This window comes from Hibiscus syriacus, unplaced genomic scaffold (genome assembly GCF_006381635.1).
Source record: "Hibiscus syriacus cultivar Baekdansim isolate YM2019G1 unplaced genomic scaffold, ASM638163v2 tig00110332_pilon, whole genome shotgun sequence".
In the NCBI taxonomy this organism is placed as follows: domain Eukaryota; kingdom Viridiplantae; phylum Streptophyta; class Magnoliopsida; order Malvales; family Malvaceae; genus Hibiscus; species Hibiscus syriacus.
The window spans coordinates 4,571,662-4,594,645 of NW_024062688.1; the positions used below are offsets into that span (position 1 = coordinate 4,571,662).

The 22,984-nt window shown below is 31.8% G+C and overlaps 2 protein-coding genes and 2 pseudogenes across 2 annotated transcripts; 1 reads left to right on the plus strand and 3 right to left on the minus strand.

Annotated features, from left to right (window-relative positions):
* Positions 1-499: 499 nt before the first annotated feature.
* On the plus strand, positions 500-4,118 carry LOC120119482 (uncharacterized protein At2g39910-like). The gene is made up of 8 exons (XM_039139298.1): positions 500-591; positions 671-1,109; positions 1,207-1,293; positions 1,387-1,577; positions 2,679-2,874; positions 2,976-3,040; positions 3,480-3,581; positions 3,668-4,118. Exons 1-8 carry the CDS (start codon positions 551-553, stop codon positions 3,837-3,839), a joined length of 1,293 nt encoding a protein of 430 aa, XP_038995229.1. The 5' UTR covers positions 500-550; the 3' UTR covers positions 3,840-4,118.
* Positions 4,119-4,634: 516 nt separating this feature from the next.
* LOC120119485 (probable sugar phosphate/phosphate translocator At3g11320) lies at positions 4,635-6,891 on the minus strand. The gene is made up of 4 exons (XM_039139301.1): positions 6,435-6,891; positions 5,474-5,577; positions 5,140-5,368; positions 4,635-4,830 (listed from the first exon to the last, which is right to left on the minus strand). The coding sequence occupies exons 1-4, from the start codon at positions 6,873-6,875 to the stop codon at positions 4,684-4,686; spliced, it is 921 nt and encodes a 306-aa protein (XP_038995232.1). The 5' UTR covers positions 6,876-6,891; the 3' UTR covers positions 4,635-4,683.
* A 2,810-nt stretch (positions 6,892-9,701) lies between these two features.
* LOC120119484 lies at positions 9,702-11,355 on the minus strand (annotated as a pseudogene).
* Positions 11,356-11,880: 525 nt separating this feature from the next.
* LOC120119863 lies at positions 11,881-17,590 on the minus strand (annotated as a pseudogene).
* Between the last annotated feature and the right edge of the window lie 5,394 nt (positions 17,591-22,984).

The following is a 22,984-nucleotide window of genomic DNA, read 5'->3' on the forward strand; positions in this document are numbered from 1 at the left end:
TAAGTATTTTAATACGAGATATATATACATTAAAACTCCTTCGTTTCAATAATTTTAAGCATTTATATCCGTTATATAAAATTTTGAAATATACACCTTATTTTATGTCAAAATACTATAATCATCAAATGAATAAAATAAAGGTCTAATTATGGTTTTAGTACCTCCAAGTCTAAGGTGTGAAAATTTGAGATGTGATCGTTTACTTTAATTCCATATTAGTTTGGTCCCTTGAATTATAATTTATTAGTAGTGAGATGTCTTTTTGAATATGTAGTTGATTAAAATTTCAGATAAGATTTTTGATTTTTTTTAATAAAATAAACATTAAATTCACTTTCAAAGATCATCGAGGATGATGTTTTAAAATGTTTTAAACTAACAATATAAATGATTATTATTTTTTAAAATTTAAAGATTAAAAGCGAACACTTAATTTTAAAATTTTAAAATATTAAATATTTAAACCAGAGAACGAAATAAATGATAACATCGGTATGCCGCCGAGACCTGGAACCGACATTGTACGTGTTTCCAACCGAGTCGGAAAATGACGAACTCACTCCCCGATTTCCATAGCCATCTCTCTCAGTAAGCTTTTTTCCTTCTCTTTTTGCTCTCTTTTTTCATTTAATTTAAATATTTTCACTACCATATTATTTTTTTGCAGATTAACGAAGCAAATCCTCAACTTGCTCTTGAAAACGCCATATACTCCTCACGAAACCTCCAGAATCTCAACAAAATCAACGCTCGAGTCTCTTCTCTCAACAGAATCATCACTCAAAGACTTCGCCTTAGGTTGCGCATTGCTCTCCGCTTCTCGCTCCTCCACTCACGAGCTTCTCACATGGATCCCAGGCCACCTTTCGACCGCCGCAGAAACCGCCTTTTCCGATCTTTCAAAAGCTTACAACGTTCCGGGCGGCGAGAAGCGAAATTTGGCGGCGGAATTAATGCTTGAAATCGTGCCAGTTTTGAAGGACAAGATTAATGAGAGCTCCATCGACAAGAGTGATGAAGCGGATGAATTTTCCGCCGCGTCCGCTAGGGCTCCCTTAGATTTCGCCATTTTGTCTGCTTATCAATTTAGATGGTTTGTTTCTAAGGTATTTTATAAATTATAAGTTTATTTTTCTCAGAAATTATATTTCTTTTCTTTTATTTAAAATGAAAATCAACATTTATAATCTCTCTTTTTTGTAGATTGAGTATCCGGATTTAGATAAAATGGTAAATTTGGTTATTCCTTGTGCACTAACTTGTCTTGATCACTGGTCGCCGGAGGTGAAAGTAAGCAACTTTGTAATTTTAATATTTAAGTGATTATATTATTCTTGAGATTAAGAATTATGTTCCTTTTTTATTGGCATTGATTATGTTTAGGGGCAGGGGATGATTAGCTTTATATATGTAGCAAGAAATGTGAAAGCAGGGGCTCTTGATTGGTATGGAGACGTGATTCTTGATGCTTGCTGCCAGAACATTGCTTCTGCTGATGAGATATGGCAGTATGTTGTAGAGATGTCGGTTTTACTTGTTACTTGCATTCAAAGAGATGATCCCCGTAGTCTGTGGTATACTTGCTTTCTTAGTCTCTTTAATGCCTTGATCGTATGTATTAAGTTTAGTATGCTCTTATTAAGCAAGATAATCTTTATAATCCCTTTAGTTCGCAGTATTGTCATTTTCTTTGTCCTTTTAGCATTTTGATTGTGTTTATTAACTAAGTTTGGCATACTCTTATGATGCACGATAGTCCATGTAGCTCATGGTATGGTTGTTTCCTTCGTCTCTTAAGTTACTTGATTGTTTTTGTTAAAATAAGTTCAGCTTGCTCTCACTATTCATGATAATCCCCATAGTTTGTGATAATACTTGTTTTTTCATCTCTTTAGCACCTTGATTGCGTTTATTAACTAAGTTTAGAGTGCTCTTATGATGGAAAATAATCCCTGTAGCTAGTGGTATACTTGTTTTTTTCTTCTCTTAAGCTTCTTGAATGTGATTGATAACTAAATTTTGTATGCTTCAATGATGCATGATAACCCCTGTAGCTTGTAGTATAATTATTTCTTCATCTCTTTAGCATATTGATTGTGTTTGTTAACTAAGTTTGGTATGGAATATTTGTTTTCTTCATCTCTTGGGCATCTTGATTGTGTTTGTTGATTATGGTATGGTCATGATGCTAGATATTCCCCTATCTCATATTATGATAGTATACTTGCTTCCTTTGTCTCCTCAACATCTTGATTATGTTCATTGAATAAGTTTAGCAAGTTGTTATTATCTCGTGGTAGGGAAAACTTTGTGCACTATAATGGTGTAGTGAATAACTGTGGACTCAAACGTCTTAATACAGGCATTAGGGAGAAAATTTTATGGAGTTTTATCAATTGGCCAATTGGATTGCAAGAAGGGACTTTCAGATTTGGGCATGACTCATGAGGCTATACGCTTGATCTTAGTTATTAAGTTTTTCATTTCAGAAGATTAGTTGCTGCTTTTGATCAATTTCTGACTTTTCTTAGTCTGCTTGTTTGGATGGTTGTTTCTTGATACTTGTAGCTGGTTTTACTTCATTCATATCTCAGGTGTATACTTCATAGTTTTATTGCAGTGGTAGTGGACGTACTGCTGGCTAGTTCTTTATTTTTCATTTGATTTTTATATAGGTTTGAGAAGATCCTGACCGAGATGTTGAGCCATTTGGAGAGACAACCAGGGAATAGAGAACGACGTATTGCATGGCTTAAGTTTATTGAGCCAATCTTCAACTCTATGGGCCTCTTGTTATTAGTCCATTTTGGGCGTATTTTCCTACTGCTCTTCCAGTGGCTGCATGTTGATGATGATGAAACAGTTCTACTGGTAAGATTATTGTATCTTCTTACTCATCAAATTTTAGTTTTATTCCGGGTTCAAAAGTTTAGGAGAACAAATCTTCCTATTAAAGTCTCATTGTTCTGTAGGTTCTCAAACAACTTCATACAATTGTCTGCTTAACATGGATACGGAAGTCACCATACTTTGAAAGGTAAACTAAGTACATATACACTGGGTTTGCATTTGATTTATGGTTAGGTGGTTGACTTGTTCAATGGAAAGGAATTTTGGTTTGTTTAATCATTTTTAGTGGCATTTTAAACGGTTAGTAATAACACAATGCTTAGTGATGATTCAAATGGTCTTAGAGAAAGTGAAATAGAATGTAGATTTTCTTAATTCTGCCTTGTTTTAGGAATTTCAATCATTTGAAGTCTTTCTATGAATGATAAAAAGTCCTATAAACCTGCTCTGATTCTTCGTACAAAGTTGTTTCTATTAAAACTTGTTATTATCATCTTCCTTCTACTCGCTGTTCATTGTGAACTCCATTTCAAGGATTCTTTTAATTAAACACTCAATCACTGTAAATTGTTCAATAGACTTTACTATAATGGTTTTCAATCTTTTCATATCCTTTTTTTTTCCAGATTGGTAGATGAACTTGTTGTATTATACAAAGAAGCGGCACTGAGAAAGGCACGTGAAGACATTCGAACTGGTATTCTTAATCTACTAATCATGCTTCAGCAGTAAGCCACCGTGGAAATCTCGATAATTTTCTAAAATCTTTTTTCCCCGTGACCCTAATCCTTTTCTTTATTCTCTGTGAGCACAGATGCAAAGGTCTACAATTTGAAACAGCCTGGAACAAGCACCGCAACAATCCAAACTTGACCGCCCTCAATCGTAATCTATTAGTGAGCAGAGACAGTAACAAACCTAAAGAGCAGAGTGAACTAAAGGTAGAGACAGAACCGAAGCTGGAGAAAATTGAAATTGATGATTAAACCGAGCCAAAGTTGGAGATGAAGTCAGAGCCTTGCCAAAAGAGGTATAATAGAAATCGATGAAACTAAGCTTCATATTAGCTAAGACGTAGACTTGTAAATAAATACACTTGTGTAAGTCTCCCGTCAGTCTTTAAGATTTTAGAATGTGAAGATTTTACAGTAAATGGTCGGTTTAATGATGCCATGCTTAATGATATAACATGTTTAGATGAGCAAATACCAACAATAGTGTTTTGATAGTTTCTGAACGCATGAATGGGACGGTATGGAAATTATGAATTCTTATCATTTTAAAATTGCATGTTCATCACGATGGCATGGTCATCACATGTTTAATGATGTCATGCTTAACATGTATACATGCAACCTTTGGCATGAGTAAAAACATCAAACAATAGTTTCACACTTTGTGGAATGTAAAGGATGGTGCAAATCATTGATTCTTATCGCCATGATCATCATATATGCATAATTTCGTGCATTCAAAGACTAATCACAAACTAAACAATAGAAGTGTAACTTTGAGTTTTCTTTGCCATTAATTAATCAAATATTGGAAAAGTAAACAATAGATCAACTGTATACAGATCAATTCTACAACTTTTTTCATGAGAATGAAGAACATAAATGGTAATTCCTTTTTTTCTTTTTTCTTTTTAACTAAAATTCCAAAGCTATTGCCAATACAAAAGAAAAAAAAAATCAGTTTCCCAGACTTCCAAGGGAAAAAGACTATCTATGGGTTGGAACTGCGGCATATGACGTGCGGCCTCTAAAACATTATAGATGTCCTTGCACTAAAGGAAATCATAATATGACAATCTTACATGTAGACGACGTCTCATTTGCTTCGTTTCTTGGCTTCGCTGTAGAGTACAACCCCAAAAACTGTGAGTGTATAGCCGAGCATTCCGGTAACAGAGACTGGATTTCTGAAAATTAAAATTGAAACCACCACAGCTACAGCTCCTTTTGCATTTCCTAGAACCTGCAAGAACAAATGACTCAATACCCGTACCATACATCGGTCATTCCTATGATAACTTCATAAAGAAGCAACACGCATAGAACTACTTTGGTTAAATAAACAACTTAAAGATGGGTGCTATTTGTGATTTTACGAGTCCGACAATCAAAACCTTCACAATTACTTTCTTGTTTGAATGATTGAACAAAATGCATTTGTGTTTATGTAATTCCATATCGAATAAAAGATTTATAGAATCCACCTTCAAATTTCAAAGAAAAGATGCGAAATAAATGCAATACACTCATAAAAAGCCGATGCACGACGTACCTGCAAAGTTAGGGCGCTGGTGTGTTTTGTGACCAAGAAGTTGGTCAAATTCACAAAATATGCTAGTGCTGAATTGAATAGTAGATACCAAATGATCTTTACATCATTACGGGCAAGAGCAAGGGTGATACCGACCACATTCTCCTCCATGATGAGTGTCGCCGGAAGTAGAAAAACGACAGCTATAGGGGCCATGTAGAGAAGGAGGTTCATGGAATTCAGCTTCTCTCTAAAATAAAATTACAATACTTTTCAGGTTCGGGTTCTAGTCTTCGATCTAAAGAATATATATATATATATATATATATATAAGCAAAGCATAAAATCTCCTCACCCTTCGGACGAAAGCAAAATTCCTTGTAAAACTGACTTGAGAGCTCGTGCAGCTGTAGCTGAAATGCACATGATAAACCCAAACAGATGGAAACTCGGTTCACCCTATAGCCATTGAACAAATAATGTAAAATAAGAATCAGAAACCGGATTAAGAAAATGAAATGGAACAATGTGAATAACGCAAAACATGATTGAAAATTATAAAAGATAAAGAGGAGCATTGAAGGTTTTCAAATCAAATAAAGGGGTATAATGCAGCTATATTGCTCCGCTTCTTCATTTCATAGAAGCACCAATGTCCAACACTCAATCTGCCCAAATACATGAAAACCTTTAAAAAACGAAAAATCCCTTTTTCGTACACGGATGTGTCCAGCACTTAGACTTGAGTCCGAGTATCATAGAATTTCAGACTACGCGTCTTAATGCTATATTCAAAACATATGATATGCGAAATGCATGAGCAAATGAGGAAATAGTAAATACAAAGAACCATTGATGAACCATAAACAAGGTTTTCCTAACAGACTTAAAGACTTAATCATCCACAAATCAAGACCATTACGAAACACATCCAAATTAAGCAAACAAATTAGTCCTTTCCACTCTATGTTAGACTCGGGTGTGAGCGGATGTAGGAATGATTCAGAACATGGTATGGTTAGCTTTTTTCGAGTTTTTTCATGTATTCTGAACATTGTGGGAGGTCATAGCCACACGTTGATAGCAAAAGTAACCCAGTTTTGAACAGAATGAAGCAAAGCCAAATTCCAATCAAATCTTCAAGAAATCCTCTAAGAAGGCTATAATTTACGACAAAAGCATACAAAGCAACATAAATTCCAACAAAATGAAGCGAAACCAATTCCCAAACTGATTAAATAAAGCTAACCCATTTCAAAAAAGAAAGCAAACTAATTGATTTAAGTAAAAAGAAAAAGAAAGAAAAAAATGCATACCCCACTGGCAATGATAACCCCTGTAACAACAGGAACAAGAGTAATATAAGTAAGCCAAGCTTCCCTCTTCAATGTCATCAAGTAAGCGAAGACCGCCGTGAAAAACGGCGTCGTAGCACCGACGGCCTGATTAAAACTAACCGGCAAATACCTCAAAGAAATGTTCCCAAACACCACCGACACACAGAACACTAAACTCAAAGTCGAGATCTTAAAGAACTGAACCCTAGATCGAATCGTTTGCATTGGAACCATCTTCATCCAGACAATCGCTACGTAGCTCAACAAAGAGCAAGCCGTCATGTGACACATGGTTAAGAAGATTGGGTACTTGAAGCCGTAATTGCTTAGTAAATACTTGTTTAACAACAGTACACTTATGTTGGATGTATACCAGGCTGATACTAGCCCGATCGTGAACAATTTCGATTGGTTTTTCATGGTTTTTTGTGAGGTTTTGAGAACCTGGGTATCTTAATTTGGGAAACTGGAATCTGGGAGCTATAAAAAGGTGGATCTGAGTGGAATTTGGGGGATTATGGGTGTTTTGGTGTGGTAAATTGGGTTTTTAGAGATGATTTGATGGAATTAGATTCCATGGATCTGATTCAAGTTTCTCATTACAAAAGCAAAGAATTCGAAAGAGAAGGAAAAATGAAAAACAAAATAACTTAAAATAAATGAAGAAGAAGTAAAGCTACAATGCCATGTAAAATGGAAATAACTATGGCTGCCTCTGCAAATTCCTCTGAGAAAACGGTAAGATGCTAATTTTAAAATAGATGAAGTAAACGAGCTCGGATTTTTCTTTTGTTTTTTAATTAGTTAATTTAATTATTTTTTAATTCCTTATGTTATTAATATATTTAATGTCAAATTTATCTTTCTACCTTGAACTCTGCATATATTCTACATTTAATTTGTATTCTAATTTGATCGATTTCAGTTCCTTTATTTTTAAATTTTACTTCTTAAACAATGCATGGATTATATGAGTAAATTACAATACCTTAAACTGATTAAATATAACTAAACCTATCATTTACGTCTAATACAAAGATCAATCACAATTTTATTTTAATAAATTACATAACTATTGTTTGATCAGAATTAAAATTTCAAAATTTAAAGTATAAATATTCAAAATGATCAAATTGTAATATCCACAATTTATGCATTGCATAAAGACTAGTAAAAATATTTGATCTGCATTTAGTTCCTATAATTATCTTGAATCAATATAGTTTAGTCGTATTGTTTCTATGTTCTTCGGTTTAGGATTAAGTTTAAAACCTCTAAAAAGCATAAAGACTAAAATTTTATCAAATTGAATAATAGAGACTAAATCCAATTTTTTTACAAAATATAAGAACTAATGATATAATTTGACCTGTTATTTTATTTGGGTTTTGATTAATTTATTATTTTATTTTATTTGGTTTGGTTTGGTTTGGGTTCGATTGACAAGTCAATGTTAATAGTGGGAAATGTATGGTACACGTTTGAGAATTTTCTTAAAAAGTCGGTTCCTTTTTTTAATTTTTATGTATTTATTATATTAAATAAATCATAAAATAATATTTCATACATTGACAATAAAACAACTTTAATTTGTTAAAATCTACCATCATACATCTTAATTACTCATTCATTAAAATAAAGTTCTTATGTACAAATAAATCTACTTCAGTTATGAAAGTAATCGCTGTCATTTTTAAAAGTCACAAATTTAAATATCAAAATTATAATAAAATAATTAAAAATATTAAAAATAAATATTATTTTATAATCACCCTTAATTAAATAAAATAAAATTGTTTCTTGCCATGAAGTTGGCTTAAAGAGACCAAGTCTGATATTTATTAAGATTTACCCACGTGCATCCCTGTTATCCTGAGCTAATAATAGAATTACAAAATATTTATCACTGAACTTCTAAAAGTTTAAAATAATTATTAAAGTTGTTATAGAATTATCATTATAATATTAAAACAATTATTAAAAATTATTAAAAGCGTTATTTTTATAATAATCATATGAAATTTGGTGATTATTTTATAATGATTTAATAATAATTTTTAAAAGTTTAATAACTAAAGAATCGAATAAATCAAACAACCTCGGTAATAAAAATATTATTATTATTCCTTAAAATTTTAGATTTGAACACCGCGATTATTGGAAATATAATCGTACAATTTTAAACAATTGAGAATTTTCTATAAAAAGAATCTAGTTTACCTTTGGTATAACTTACTCAAAAAGAAAAACAAATAAAACACAACATAAAACGTTAATTTTTTTATAACATTTTTTATTGTTGTAACATTATCGGTTCAACTAGAAATGTTTAGAAAATTAACATTTTAGATTGTGATCACCGAAAATATTATATATTTTATCACATTTTAAGTTGACATTATCTGACCCTGTCAAAATCCATAAAATTCAGCTCAAATTATCATCTTACATAAACTACATGAGCCGCAAGATTTATGGTTTTCTTTATATATTTTGGAAGCAATAACAAATGCTCATAAAATCAGACCATAAATCGAGCCGATTTTTATTATCTCAATGTTCTTCGATTCATAGATACGCCTCAAACAATGGCCATCGATTCAGGATTCAACTGGTCCTGTTTTTATTATGTCCGATGCGTGAAGTAATTTAAGATTAAAGTTGAAAGAACAGTATACCAATCATGCTATATAGCTCCATAAATGATGCCAAAAACTTCAAAGTACAAACAACAAATTACTGAAAAATCTTGGTAATGAAAAATATATAAACACTACAGTCTCATCCACTATAAACTTGACCAAGTTTATAAAGATGGAATCACTCCTGTCCTTGATTGAACACAGTCTGACTGCAAGGAAAGAATTGTGAACTTACGAGAGGATGAACAAACAACATAATTGTATCGCTCGAAGAGAATAATGTCATGAATTGTTCTCTTATGTTTTCACATGATAGACTCTTGTTTGAAAAAACATCTTAGTATAAGTGCAACAATAATGGGGTAAACTACAATCTAAATAAAATCAAACTGCATGACATCAATGTAGGGTCTCACAATGAATAATCACATGGAGTTTGTAATCGAAACAAGAACATATGAATCGAACATGGCCACAGGGCTAAAAACAGTGACGAAAACTAAAAATTGTCATAAATACAGACAAGGATGGAACAATGAATTAATCCATCAATCAAAATGCAAAAATCAACTAGTCCATCAAGAAGCTAATCTTCAAATAAAGTTGAATCATTAAACATGATAAAGGTTCCTCAGATATGAATGAACAAACTGGAATCAAACAGATAAGAACAGCAAACCCTCACGAACCCACAGAACAAATAAGAAAGATCATAAACTGGAAGTCACATTACCTCATATATTGCTGGGGTACATGAAGACATGGACTCTATCTCCCTGCAAAGGAAACAAAAGATATTTTAAGATCAAAAGTACAATGTACAGAAAATAAGCCATTGAATATGAACACATATACCAAACTTACCATTGATTTGGAGGGAAGATTAGACTTGAACTTAGCACGAAAGACACCGCTATTACCATGAGGTCAAGTAAACTTTCCCCAAATGCAGCGATAGTGTGAGCCATTCTTCTTCACCTTAGCTTTGTAAATATATGCCATCCGCTTGCCGGCATACCAAGATACTTCCTCCTTAGTGTTAACTCCCTCGATCTGGATCAATGAAGTGTTAGGATACTGGTTCGACTTTGACCTGGAAACCACCAAATACAAATTTAAGCAACGATACAAAACAAAGAAAACCAGCTCCAAAATTCATTTTCAAGTTTCTCCACTCAATTAAAAAAAATAAAAGAAAACCCTAACCCTCATTTTAGTTAACAAAAGCAATTACTTTTTGTCCCCTTTGTTTCCCAAACTGTAATTCCAGTTCATAAAAACAAGTTACTAGTATGACTCTACAGCCAACAAAAATCCAACTTTTGCAGATCAGTGTAACTAAATTCTTGTTTCCTTTACTCATTTTCTAAAGATGAATCAATAAATGAAAACTCCAAAACCTGCCGCTAGGCTCAACTGCTCAAGTAATTCACACAACCATCCTTCAAAAATGGCATCCAACAAGTCCAGAATTCGAATCCAGAAAACTACAACCCTTCCCCTATCCCAGGAGAGGACCTCCTTTGTTATATACATTCAATTTCATTTTCTTTAGCACATTAACTGAGCTAAAATAACTCACATATAACTAAATATTCAAATTACTATAAATTAGCCGGGCTGCAAAATACTATACATTTCAAAAAGAACAAGAAAAACGAATTCGTTGAATTCATAAATTCCTTCGGAATTTCGAATTCCCTACTACATAAGCATCCAAACAAATTCATGGATTTGAGAAATAATCACGAATATTGAATACTACGTTTTTTTATGTCGTATCACTTAATTACATTACTTTTTAAACCCAAGCTCCCAAAGACTACCTAAAAAATTCACTAATTCGCCAAAAAAAAAAGGGGGAACAGTTCAAATACAACAGAACAAAAAATAAAATAAAATAAAATAAATGCAATAAAAAGGTATAATTCTTACTACCTCTTGTAACCCAAGATGGTTCCTCTTACATAGAGTCTGCAATTAAAAAGAACAAATGAAAAATGAAAAGATTAAGTTAAATCTGAAAACTATATTCTATATATCAAAACATAAACTAGAAAAAAAATAAGGGTTTTGAAAGAGAAAATGAAGAGACCAAATCAGAAGGGTACCTGACTCGCTCTCCTTGGCGTCCTTTAACCATTTCGTCCGATTCTGAAGCTGAAGCTTATTCCTTTTGATTCCGAAAATGGCGACTGCAAGTGAGAAAACCCTAATTACGTTAGGGTTTGGGGAATTTTTTTCGTGGAGCGAACGTAGTTTGTAGACGGTAAATTAATATAAGCGTTTAAGGTCCTAGGAAATCACGAGGTTTATTCGGTCTTTGGGCTTTATTCATATCAAAAGGAAAAACAATAGGGTAAATTACATGTTTAATCCCTAATACTTAGTTTATGTTTTAATTTGATACCCACCGTTAAAAACGGTACCTTTTAATTTTTTTAATGAGTATTAATATTTTGTCTTGTTGCAACAGTTAGATTTCCAACAACGATTTGATCATCATCAAGTAAAACTCAAACAACTTTGAATCGAGGAAACTAAATTAGAATATCTTAATGTTCAATTCAAATAGTTTGTAAGCTTAATAGAGCTTTCTTTATTTTTATTTAATAATGAAAATTTTCAATCTGGACTTGAATTCAAGCTCCAGTACAAAAACTCAAGCTTTTTTTTTTAGAGAAAAGAATTTAATCAAATAAACTTGAATAGTTCGATCTTCTTCTCCGATTGATCACTCGATTAGAAAAATCGGTTTGACTCAAATTTTTTACCTCGACACATCAAAGATCGGCAAACACACTGAATTTGTTGGAATCTACCATTATGAGCCTTACAGCTGCAACTGTTGCAGCAAGCGACATAAGACTAAAGAAAACAGAGTTGAGCTTATGCCATAATTGTTGTAAGCTACTCAGCGAGTCCATCTTTGCCACGAGATACATATGATTCGCGAGGATAAACGTCAACGGGAATGTGCTCAATGCTCCGGTGAGGCTCTGGAAATCGCCGAGGAATGGAAGAAACTGATGGCGAGGTATCCGCCCCTCGCTGCGATCCGGAAAGATAAACTTTTAATCTCGAAGATGCCACCGTTGACTCCAAATTTCGTGTCCATGTACTCGTATGCCGGACTCGCGAATATCTACGATCATTAAACTCTACGTTAATTCAATCCAACCCGACCTATGAACATTGAACATAGGAAAACTTGAACGACAAGAAAGTTTTGCTTACATGTAAAGAAATGACTGATTGTAGAAAGGCTGAAATGTTGGCGAATGCCTTCAACCATACCTGACCGCTTACGCTGCTAAGCAAATACGCTGGTGCGGAAGATCCGTAGGCCCAATAGCCAATAAACGTAACGGAGAACATCGGCACACTTCCGACTGTGAACTGAAAGTACAAAGCTTTCAACATGTTCTCCACACATGGCTCCCTCAGTGTTGCCTGATAGATAACAATTAATAGTTGGGAAGTATAAAAAGAATTAAAAAAAATTAAACATACTCGAATCGGACGCATACTAGTATCCGACAATCATCCTTTAGTTCGAATAACGAAGATTTGGAGATTCCATGACTGATTTTAGACTCACCTGTATTTCTGGAACCATTCCTGTATTGAATTCAAAGAGAAGACTTGAAGATGCCCCTATGATTTCAAATATCTTGCTACTTGTTGTCCCATGTTGACTATAATCCCTTGGTGGTAATTTCATTCATACGAAGAAAAAAAACATGGCAATATCATTATTCAAATATAAATACGATAAAATATTAAAAGTTAAATCATGTTCGTAAACTGATGTTAGAATATGTATCTAAGCGAGTAATTAATCAATATGAAGATTCAGGGCAAGAACCCCATCTTCTTTGTTGTTTCCTTGTATTGGAAATATACTTAAAATCTACTTACACAATGTAAAAACTTGCCATCTCAGGAAGTCAGTACGAAAGCCACGATGATGTAAATCAGGGTTTTAAATAGCGTTCGCGGTCACGTTTTCAGTCGCGTAGCGTTTATCGCGGTTGCAGACATAACGGATGTCATCGCGTTTACTACGGGTGTCGCGGTCGTGAATTGTTTTTAAATTTTGCACAACTTATCTTAAAACATAATAAAAATAATTATAATTATAAAGAATCATTTTTAAAGATTTTTAAATTACTAAAATTAAATATTTGAAAATTTTAAATTACTAAAATTAAAACATATTAATTATAATTATAAGGAATCATTTTTAAAGATTTTTAAATATTTGAAATTTTGATTACTAACATTAGGACTAAATTAAATGAAAATTAAACTTTACTATCTAAATTAAGAATTAAATTAAAGAATTAAAAAAATTAAGAATTAAATTCTAAAATGCTAACTCATAAATCTTAAATCAAATTTATGACAATATTAGAAGTTTAGATTCTTTAGAATCTAGCTTGTAAAACAAATTTTCTTCACTGGAGCATGAAATAATTTTTCTTATTTTCTTTTTTTTTAATATAAGTAATTGGCCGATCCCTTGTTCCCATTTCTCTCAAACTATATTCTTCACTTTAGTTCTTCGTTTCTTGCTTTCCATCCCCATTTCCCAGTTCAATCTTCTTCATTTCACCCCACCCATTTTACTCTTCTTCAATCTTCAATTAATGGAAGATTGCATATTCAAAACCCCAAATCTTCAAGTGAAGCTTGCATCTTCAATCTTCCTAAGCTAAGCAGCAAAAAAAACTTTTACCTTTTTAAATGGAAGCAAGAAGCTTGATCTACTTCTTCACCGGCGGCAAAGCTCGACGGACAGAAGACTTTCTACTGACTGGGCTTTGTTTTTCCGACTCTTCCCCTTCCCGATTGATTTTTGGTAAGATGTGTGGATAATGGATATTTAATTCTAACGTTCACTAAATACTAATAACCTCTATTAATTTGTTTTGTCCCTGCCCTGGTTATAAGTCAATTGTTTTCACTTTTCACTTTTCAGTATAGTTGTGGGCTCACAAGTTGCAGGGAATATATTTCTTTCATTTTCTTTTTTGTTTTTGTATACGGTTGAATGTTTGATTGCAGATGGAATGTTGATTTTTGTTTTTTTTCTTAGAATCACGGATGAATAACGGTTGTTGTGTCCTGTTATCGGCGCAATCATCCGTTTCCCGTTAAATTGCGGGCGCAATCGACCGAGATTGGTGAGAATCCGTGACCCACAGCAAAAACATAAAAAGCGGTTTCGGACGGTAGCACGATCGCAATATCACGACCACTATCTCATTTTCGGAACGCTATTTGATACCTAATGTAAATTAAGCTGAGAATTGTGGAACATCCAAGCCATGCTCTTAGAGACGACAAATTGGGCGTTAAAATGGCAAACAATATACAAGCAAAACCTGCTATGCCCGTAAAGTATGAAAGCTTCATAGTATAGTCATCAGTGAAAAGTACATAACAAGCATGCATTGCATTAATATTCATTCATTTCATAAAAAAAGATTTAAAAAAACTATCGACACTTTAATCCTACATCAAAAAACTCCGACACTTTAGTGTCAAAGCCGATGACATTTTATAAGTTCAACGTGAGCCTTCTCAACATTTAATAGATATTTTTTGGTAAGATAAAAAAAATCGACAATACTTGGAAAAAAAAAACTCGAATTACCTTTAAGGAAGCACCACATGTAACATCCCAAACTACGGGTTAGTGACTACATTGTAAAATTTCAGAATATGGTGATTAAAATAGAATAGTTGAATAGTTTAATGATTTATGTGAAGATATTTCCTGAAAGTTTTTAGTAAATATTAAAGGAGTCAAAGGGCAAATGAGTAATTGAACAAGGAAAATAATTAAATAATAATTAGTGGGTATTATAATACCCATGTGATGCATGTGTGAAGAGATAAGTTTCCAAACTTATCTTCTTCATCTTCTTCTCTTCTCCAACGTGCCCAAGCTAAAGCAAATGTGAGTCCTTAGATGATAACTAAGCTTAAGGAAAGCTTAAGTTATCTTAAAATCAAAAGATAAAGGAGTTATGATAGATTAAAGAAAATGGGTTTCTAAGTGAAATTTTGAATAAGAAGGTTTAAATGAATTTGGAGGATAAATTTGACTTGTCATCTATGAGAATAAGAAGATAGAAGTGTAGAATTAAGTTTGGATAACATGGAAAATTTAGTATGATTATTGATTTCTATATGGAGAATAGAATTTTGAGGTTTAAGATGAAATAAATAGATATAAATGAGTTTAAACATGTATATTTGAGTTAAGAATATGAAAGGGAATGAAACTTGAAGAATTGAAGTTGAAAGAGTGAATTTTCGTGCAATGAACAGTGATTTCTGGGTAGGTGCATCGATGCATGGATATTTCGAAGCTATTTTGTGTACCGATGCACCCATAGTACATCGATACACTCCTAAAGGAAAAACTGAGATTTGTTTTATTAAATTAGCCTGAGTTATTAACATCAAGTTATAAGGTTTAGGCTTCTGATAATCGTCTCGGAAATTATGCTTATGTAGAAATTGAGCCTAAACAAGTTAAGGAACAATCGAAGAGTTAGGATTGAATCAAAGCAAGGCTAAGGTGAGTGCAATTTTAATTGTACTTATGTTATTGAACGAACATTGGCTTGCGATGAGCCAGTATTGGAGTTACTATGGTAAGAAGTGACTCCTAAAATGTTATTTGATTTATGATTCTGATATGTGCATGAATACATGAAATGGATATGGATTATTATATATGTTACATGATTATATGCATGTGTGATATATGCTATGAGACATGACCAATGTGAAATGAAATAAGCTAAGTGACTATATGAAAATGTTACATGATATACATGCTTACATGAATATGAAATATGTGATTATAAGATCAATGATTACACGTACATGTGGTACGTGACAGAAAGGAAATGATATGAATAAGTGATGTGAACTGTTATAAATAACAATGCCCATGTTATGTGGTATGAGAGCTAGGGGTATAGTTGGCATGCCAAGGGTCGAGGGTTTACCTATGTTCTTCGGGACATATAGACTGTTTACCTATGTTCTTCGGGACATATGGACTGTTTACCTATGTTCTTCGGGACATATGGATTGTTTACCTATGTTCTTCGGGACATATGGACTGTTTACCTATGTTCTTCGGGACATATGGACTGATTACCTAGGTTCTTTGGAATCTATGGACTGGTCCTTCGGGACATTTATACGAGCTGTGGTGACAGCATAGTGGTGCACAACCTCAATGTACTCACATACCTTAAGTTCTCAAAAGTGTACATGGGCTAATACATGGTCTTTGAACAGAGTAAATAAATAACTTGATATGATACTATGTGTGCTCTGTTGTGAAATGACAAGGATACCTGATGGTGATCAATAGAAAGGTAAAATATATGATTACATGATAAAAAGGAATTAGTGATAGTAATATGAGTACTGATAAGTATGTTAATGGTATATGTATATGTATGCATTTTATTAAATATTTTATATGCCTCACTAAGTCAACGACTTAGCGTGTGATTGTTTCATGCGTATGTTTTGAGAAGAGGAAGAGTGATAAAAGTTATACAAGACAGATCAGTTCCTCCTTTCCAAAGATCAAATCATAAAATAAATGTATAGTATGTATTTGTAATAAGAAAAGTGTTGGCATGTAAATAAATGATTAAATCTGATATGTTCTAATCGGTTTTGAAAAGTCATACGATTGAGATTTTATAATGTTTTAAATGCATATATGTAATTAATAAATTTTATACGGATAAAGCTTAGATTTTTACAAGTTTATACGTATTTTTACGAAAGTTACTATAGCAGTGCATCGATGCACTGTAGAAGTGCATCGATGCATAATTGATATTCGAAATTTTTTACTCTTCACGGTACTGTTAATACCGTATTTCACTGTTTATAAATACATTTTTATCACAAAATTTTATAACAAACACAATTCAATAATATATGATCTTATTTTCTTAAAATGAGTTCAAATGTTCGGTTATTTTATAAGAATATCATTTATAAAAGTTAATGTGACATCTCGGACTCGTATCCGGGTCGGGTACAGGTTGGGGTGTTACACCACACATAATGAGAAATCCTATGTTAATCATGAATAGATTAACATATTGCAATATCCATGTTTTAAGGTAAGCTTTTTTGCCTGTTGAGAAAAATAACGAGATATAAATATTAAACACGAATAGTTCAAGAAAAATGAAAAGTTAAACGATAGTTCGTACCGTATATTTCTCCCGCGAGATCTCTATATCGGATACGACGCTCTCCTCTAAAATTATGGAGGTTCGCAACTAGCATGTTTGCATACAACGATGCAATGGCGGCTAAAACTAAACCGACTACACCTCCGACCCAGCCGAGCGGGACCATGACGGTCCCGGAATATCCTAACACGAAGACGCTATTGACACTGGTGGTCAGCACAAATGCTGCCTGGAACCAATGATCTGTAATCTCACCAAGGTCAGATTAGTTCAACAAGAACATAACATGACCTAAAATTAGACCTATTCATCGGATCATTTTCAAGTTAGGGTTTTATGAATTTTACTATTCGAGTTATCTTTTATGATAAATTGAGTTGAATTTATACCCTAATTTTCTCAAAATATTTATACTTCAACTTTTATATGTCACGATTTTTAACTATAAAGAGATCTAAATATTTAAAGACAAAAAATATGTAAAAATTCGATTATATTTATATTCAATGCTCACACTCGTATTCATAATAACTTTAATATTATAAAATATAAGTTCCTAATTAGAAGAAGCAGCATCACATAACTATGACAGCTTATAGTTTTAGAAAATTTCATTTCGAATTCTATGTGAACGTTAAATTAAATTCATGACTTTAGATGTGTTTAAGTGTATAATATTTTTTTAAATTTAAAAGTTTAAAATTATTAAAAAATAATTATATTTATACACCTCACAAAAAATTTGAGATATTATGCCCTAAAAAATACTATAAAATATACATATTTGACATATCACTTAATCAGTTGAGACAATAAAAATAGTAAACATAACAATTTATAATTTAGGATATAGTATAGTAATGGTCACTGAACTTTTCTATTAGGTCCCCAACTTTTAAAACTTACAATACAGTCCCTCAATATTTAGTCCGTTTGCAATATGATCCCCCAACAGTTACGTCGGGGACCATATTGAAAACGGACTAAATGTTGAGGGACCATATTGCAAACGGAATAAATATTGGGGGATTGTATTGTAAGTTTTAAAAGTTAGAGGACCTAAATGAAATCTTTAGAAAAATTCAGTGACCATTACTATACTTTACCCTAATAATAATAACAAAAACAACAGTAATAATAAAGTGGAAACATAAAATCAACTCAAAAAATATTTCACCCAAAATAACAAAACTATATATTCTCTACACCGAGAAAAAAAAGCTAAGAAAAATAGAATAAAATGAAATCTGGTGTTTCACGTGAAACAATGAGATCAAAAAATTTAAAATAGAAAATTTCAACCTTAGAACATGCATTCCTATTTTTTTTATATAAAAAAAGAACGTAAATAAATATATATCTAGAACCGAAAACTAAGTCAAACAAAAAAAAATTAAAATAAATATTTTAGAAGATATTGTAACTTAAAGCATAATTTCTCAAAATTAGAATACTATACTATTTTTCTTGATCCTCTAAGAAAACAACTACCACAGAGATCATCCATCAAAAGAATTAATCATTCAACAGAATGAATTCAACGCCTCGCAGATGCCAATATCAGGACTGATCTATCGAATTCGCTCTTAGAAATTAAAGCCAAGAAACATGGGGGAAAAGGAAGCCTAAACTAAAAGAATAATGAAAAATATTACCTGCAGATGAGAAAAACTGGAGTGATTCTTTCGCTTCTCTTTAGAAAGAAGGGAGGATGGGAGATAGAAAAAGGAAACGGAAATTGTAGAACCCTAGAATTAGTAATTTTCTTTTACTTCATGTAGCATTCTTGGACGAAAAGCAATGGAGAATCCAAACTATCAAAGTTCACTTATGTGGAAAGGATAAAGTAATCAGCCGTGACATATTGTTAGTGTTACGTATTGATATGCATTATTATCTTTCATATATATATATTCCAAAATTTTGAGACCTAAAACACAATTAACTCTATTTGAAATTGAATTATAACTAGTATATTTTTTTAATTTTTGTCTCTTTTTCATCTATTTTTATTATAAAATATTATTTTTATAATAAAAATATAATATTTAATTTAGTCTGAAATGAAAAGTTTGATTATTAATTTAGTAATATTTTAAAATAATTGATTATGGGAAAGGTTATACATTTTTCTCATGTGTCATGTGCTCCCTTTTAGGATTTTCACCGACTTCTACTGTAAGTAATCTATATAATTTGAACACATTTTTTTTAATTAAGTCTATTTAAAAATTAAAATACAAACACAATTTTAATATACGTGTGAGTACAGTGTGCATTGCCGGGTACACAAAACAATTAGTATTATAATAAAGAAAAAAAATTTGATAGACAAGTTATATAAACTAAAGGCTAAAGTATAGTAATGGTCACTAAACTTTTCTAAAGCTTTCATTTAGGTCCCCAACTTTTAATACTTATAATAAAATCCCCTAACATTTAGTCCGTTTGCAATATAATCCTTCAATATTTAGTCCGATTGCAATATGGTCCCTGACGTAACTGTTGGGGGACCATATTATAAACGGACTAAATGTTGGGAGATTGTATTGTAAGTTTAAAAAGTTGGGAGACCTATATGAAAGCTTTAGAAAAGTTCAGTGACCATTACTATACTTTACCCTATAATTTAAGATACCGAAATAAAAGAAAAAATTTAAAATACTAAAGTAATAAAAACAAACCACTTTAATTATCAAATACGTATTTAACCTGCAAACATTTTATTAGTAAAAGTTTACTAAAAAAGTTATAACTAATTACAACTAAATATACTATCTTTCACACACAGAAACCCAGAAAATTATCAAATTCAAAAGGAAAAAAATAAAAAATTTCCCAGAAAATGCAAGTAAAAAGAAGAAGAAACATACCAACACCAATCTCATGAGCCGATTGTGGGCAGGAAACAGCTGATGATTTATCATTTCTACATCAAATCTATTGTCTGCAACTACCATGTTTGACCTGTTTTTTTTTTTTTTTGAATTATCTTTCCTGTTATTCTCTTGTTTGTCTTTCTTTGGATCTATCAAGGTTATATATTTATATATGGAAACTGGGATATATTTGTCTACCTCTTCTTTCCATTTTCAATTTTTCAACATGGTTGAAATTCAATGCGAGAATTTATTACAGCCAAAGGAAACACCTTTACTTTCTATTTATGGAAATCCTGAATTTTCCTTTTTTAAAAGTTTTTTAGTTCAAAGAATCAAATCCATGCTCTTACACATAAGAAAAGGTGGCATGTCTTCCGCGTGTCTTTTTTAGATACGTCACTTTTCTTAAATGTCTACCAACTATTATGAGATGACACGTTTCATGACTTTATCCGTGGTCGTGTACTGCTAATTCTTAGGGTAAATTATACATTTAGTACCTAAACTATCATTTTTATCTGTTTTAGTACTTAAACTTTTAATTTTTTCATAATCATACTTAAAGTTTAGTTTTTTTTATTTTAGTACTCCACCGTTAAAAACTTTAGTTTTTGTTTAATTTTAGTATTCCGTTCAAAATTTAAAGTTAAGTTTTGAAAAGATTAAAAGTTTACATATTTATTTAATTCACATTATAACGTATTTAGAAAGTTAATTATAGGGTGATAAAGAAATTTAATGTTTAATGTTGAGTGAGTTAATTAAAACAATTTAAATACAATAAAGAAAAATAAAATTTAGTGACTAATGATATAATTTACCCAAAAGAAAACGCTAATATACAATATTCAGCATCTTTCTTTTCGTACCAATTTCAAGACTAAAATAATTGTTATGGAAACCAAGAACAACCAAAATAATTGAGCAAAACCACTAATAACACACTTTCCTTTTGGACTTACTTGGTTACCTAATTAAAACCTTATTCTTACTCATCTCTTTCCACAGCTCCAATAACATTATTTTCGGTCTTCTTTTTCTATTCACCCAAACAGATTCCATTTTTTATATTATATTATAGGGTTAAGGGTCACATTTGCCAATGTAGTGGATTCAATTTATCATTTTTGTCTCTATCATATTTTTACATCAATTTAGCTCTCAAAGTTGTTTAATTACATTATTATATACCCTACCCTAACTTAAAACCCGAAATTGATAACCTTAAACCATAAACCATAATCTCATAACCTATAAACATTAAATTCTAAACTTTAATTTTTAACTTAAAATCTTTAATTTAGGGTTTTAAGTGAGGGGTAAGGTATATAATAATACAATTGTGCAATTTGAGAGCTAAATTAATGTGAAAACCCTAAATTAATGCAATTGTGAAAATTTACTTTTATTTATAGAAAAACTTGCAGACAATGTAATAGTGTTGTTAAAATATATTTATATTCATTAACAGGGGTTGGTTCAAGTTGAAACCAGAGATTTCGAATTCGAGGCTTTTATGTATGCATAAAATTCTTGTTGAAGACTCACCCATGACGCGAGTTGGTCCGGACTTATCATACGCAATTCTTCAATTTTGTATGATTTCCTCATTTCATGCACTAAAGGGTACCTAATTTTTTTTAAAAAAAATACCTAATTTTATCCCCCCGCATACATTGGTGCGATTCTCCTTGGGCACAAGTTTGTCCCTTTATTTTCATTTCAATTAGATGATGACACATGTCGCCACCTAATTGGATAGAAAATCATTTAATGAAATAATTTAAATTTTATAAAAAAATATTCCAATCATGTCTTGACACGTGCCATATTTTTAATTGGATAGTTAAATTTATTTAATTAAATTAAAATAGTGACTAAATTGATAGAATATGTAAATATTAAATACCAAATATGGAATTATGCCAATTTTATTAACGGACACGTCATCACCTTCGTTAAAAATTAACGGTCGCGGGCTTGATTGAAACGTTTAAATAGTTGGGTGATATGATTGATTCAATTGAAACTTCGGTGGTCAAATTGATTTTTGACTATAGTTTAGTGGTCTCCCATGTAGTTACCCTTAAAAAAAGAACGAAATAAAATATTCAAAATTACTAACGAATACCAAAATATTTCATATTAGATACACAATTTAATTTAATTTTATCTTTTTCATTTTTATCCATGTAATTTTAATTTCATATCTAACTCAATTCCAATATAGATATTACAACTTACAGGGAGATATCTTGTATCATGATGCACCACCTCATCCCAATCTACATCTCCCATAGAGATTATGTATCATGAGAGCCTCCTTCAGCGACCTCTGGTGAATTATAAGAGATGCTATAGGGCAAACAATCACTTGTTCTTTGCGTCTTCCAGTTTTCAAATTTTGGAATTTGAGTCGATACTTGGTTCATCTTTAGTCCTAATGGCTGTTTCAGGTGGCCGATGGATTTACTATTCATCTTGATCGGTTCCTTGGATCTCCAGATTTGCCTTGTCTTTTCTCTAAGACAGCAGAAGACATTTTGTCCATTCCTGCTTTCCTGAAGCTGCCTGAACTGGATCAATATCATATCACACATGCGCCATTACCATGCCTCACGTTTTAGTTCTAAGCGCAAAGAACTTACGTATATTAGTATAAGAATAGGAAATGACCTCTCACGGTAGATCCGCTCATCCTGGTTTCAAATCCTAGCTTGAGAAGATTTGATTTAATTAAACAACTACTCGGC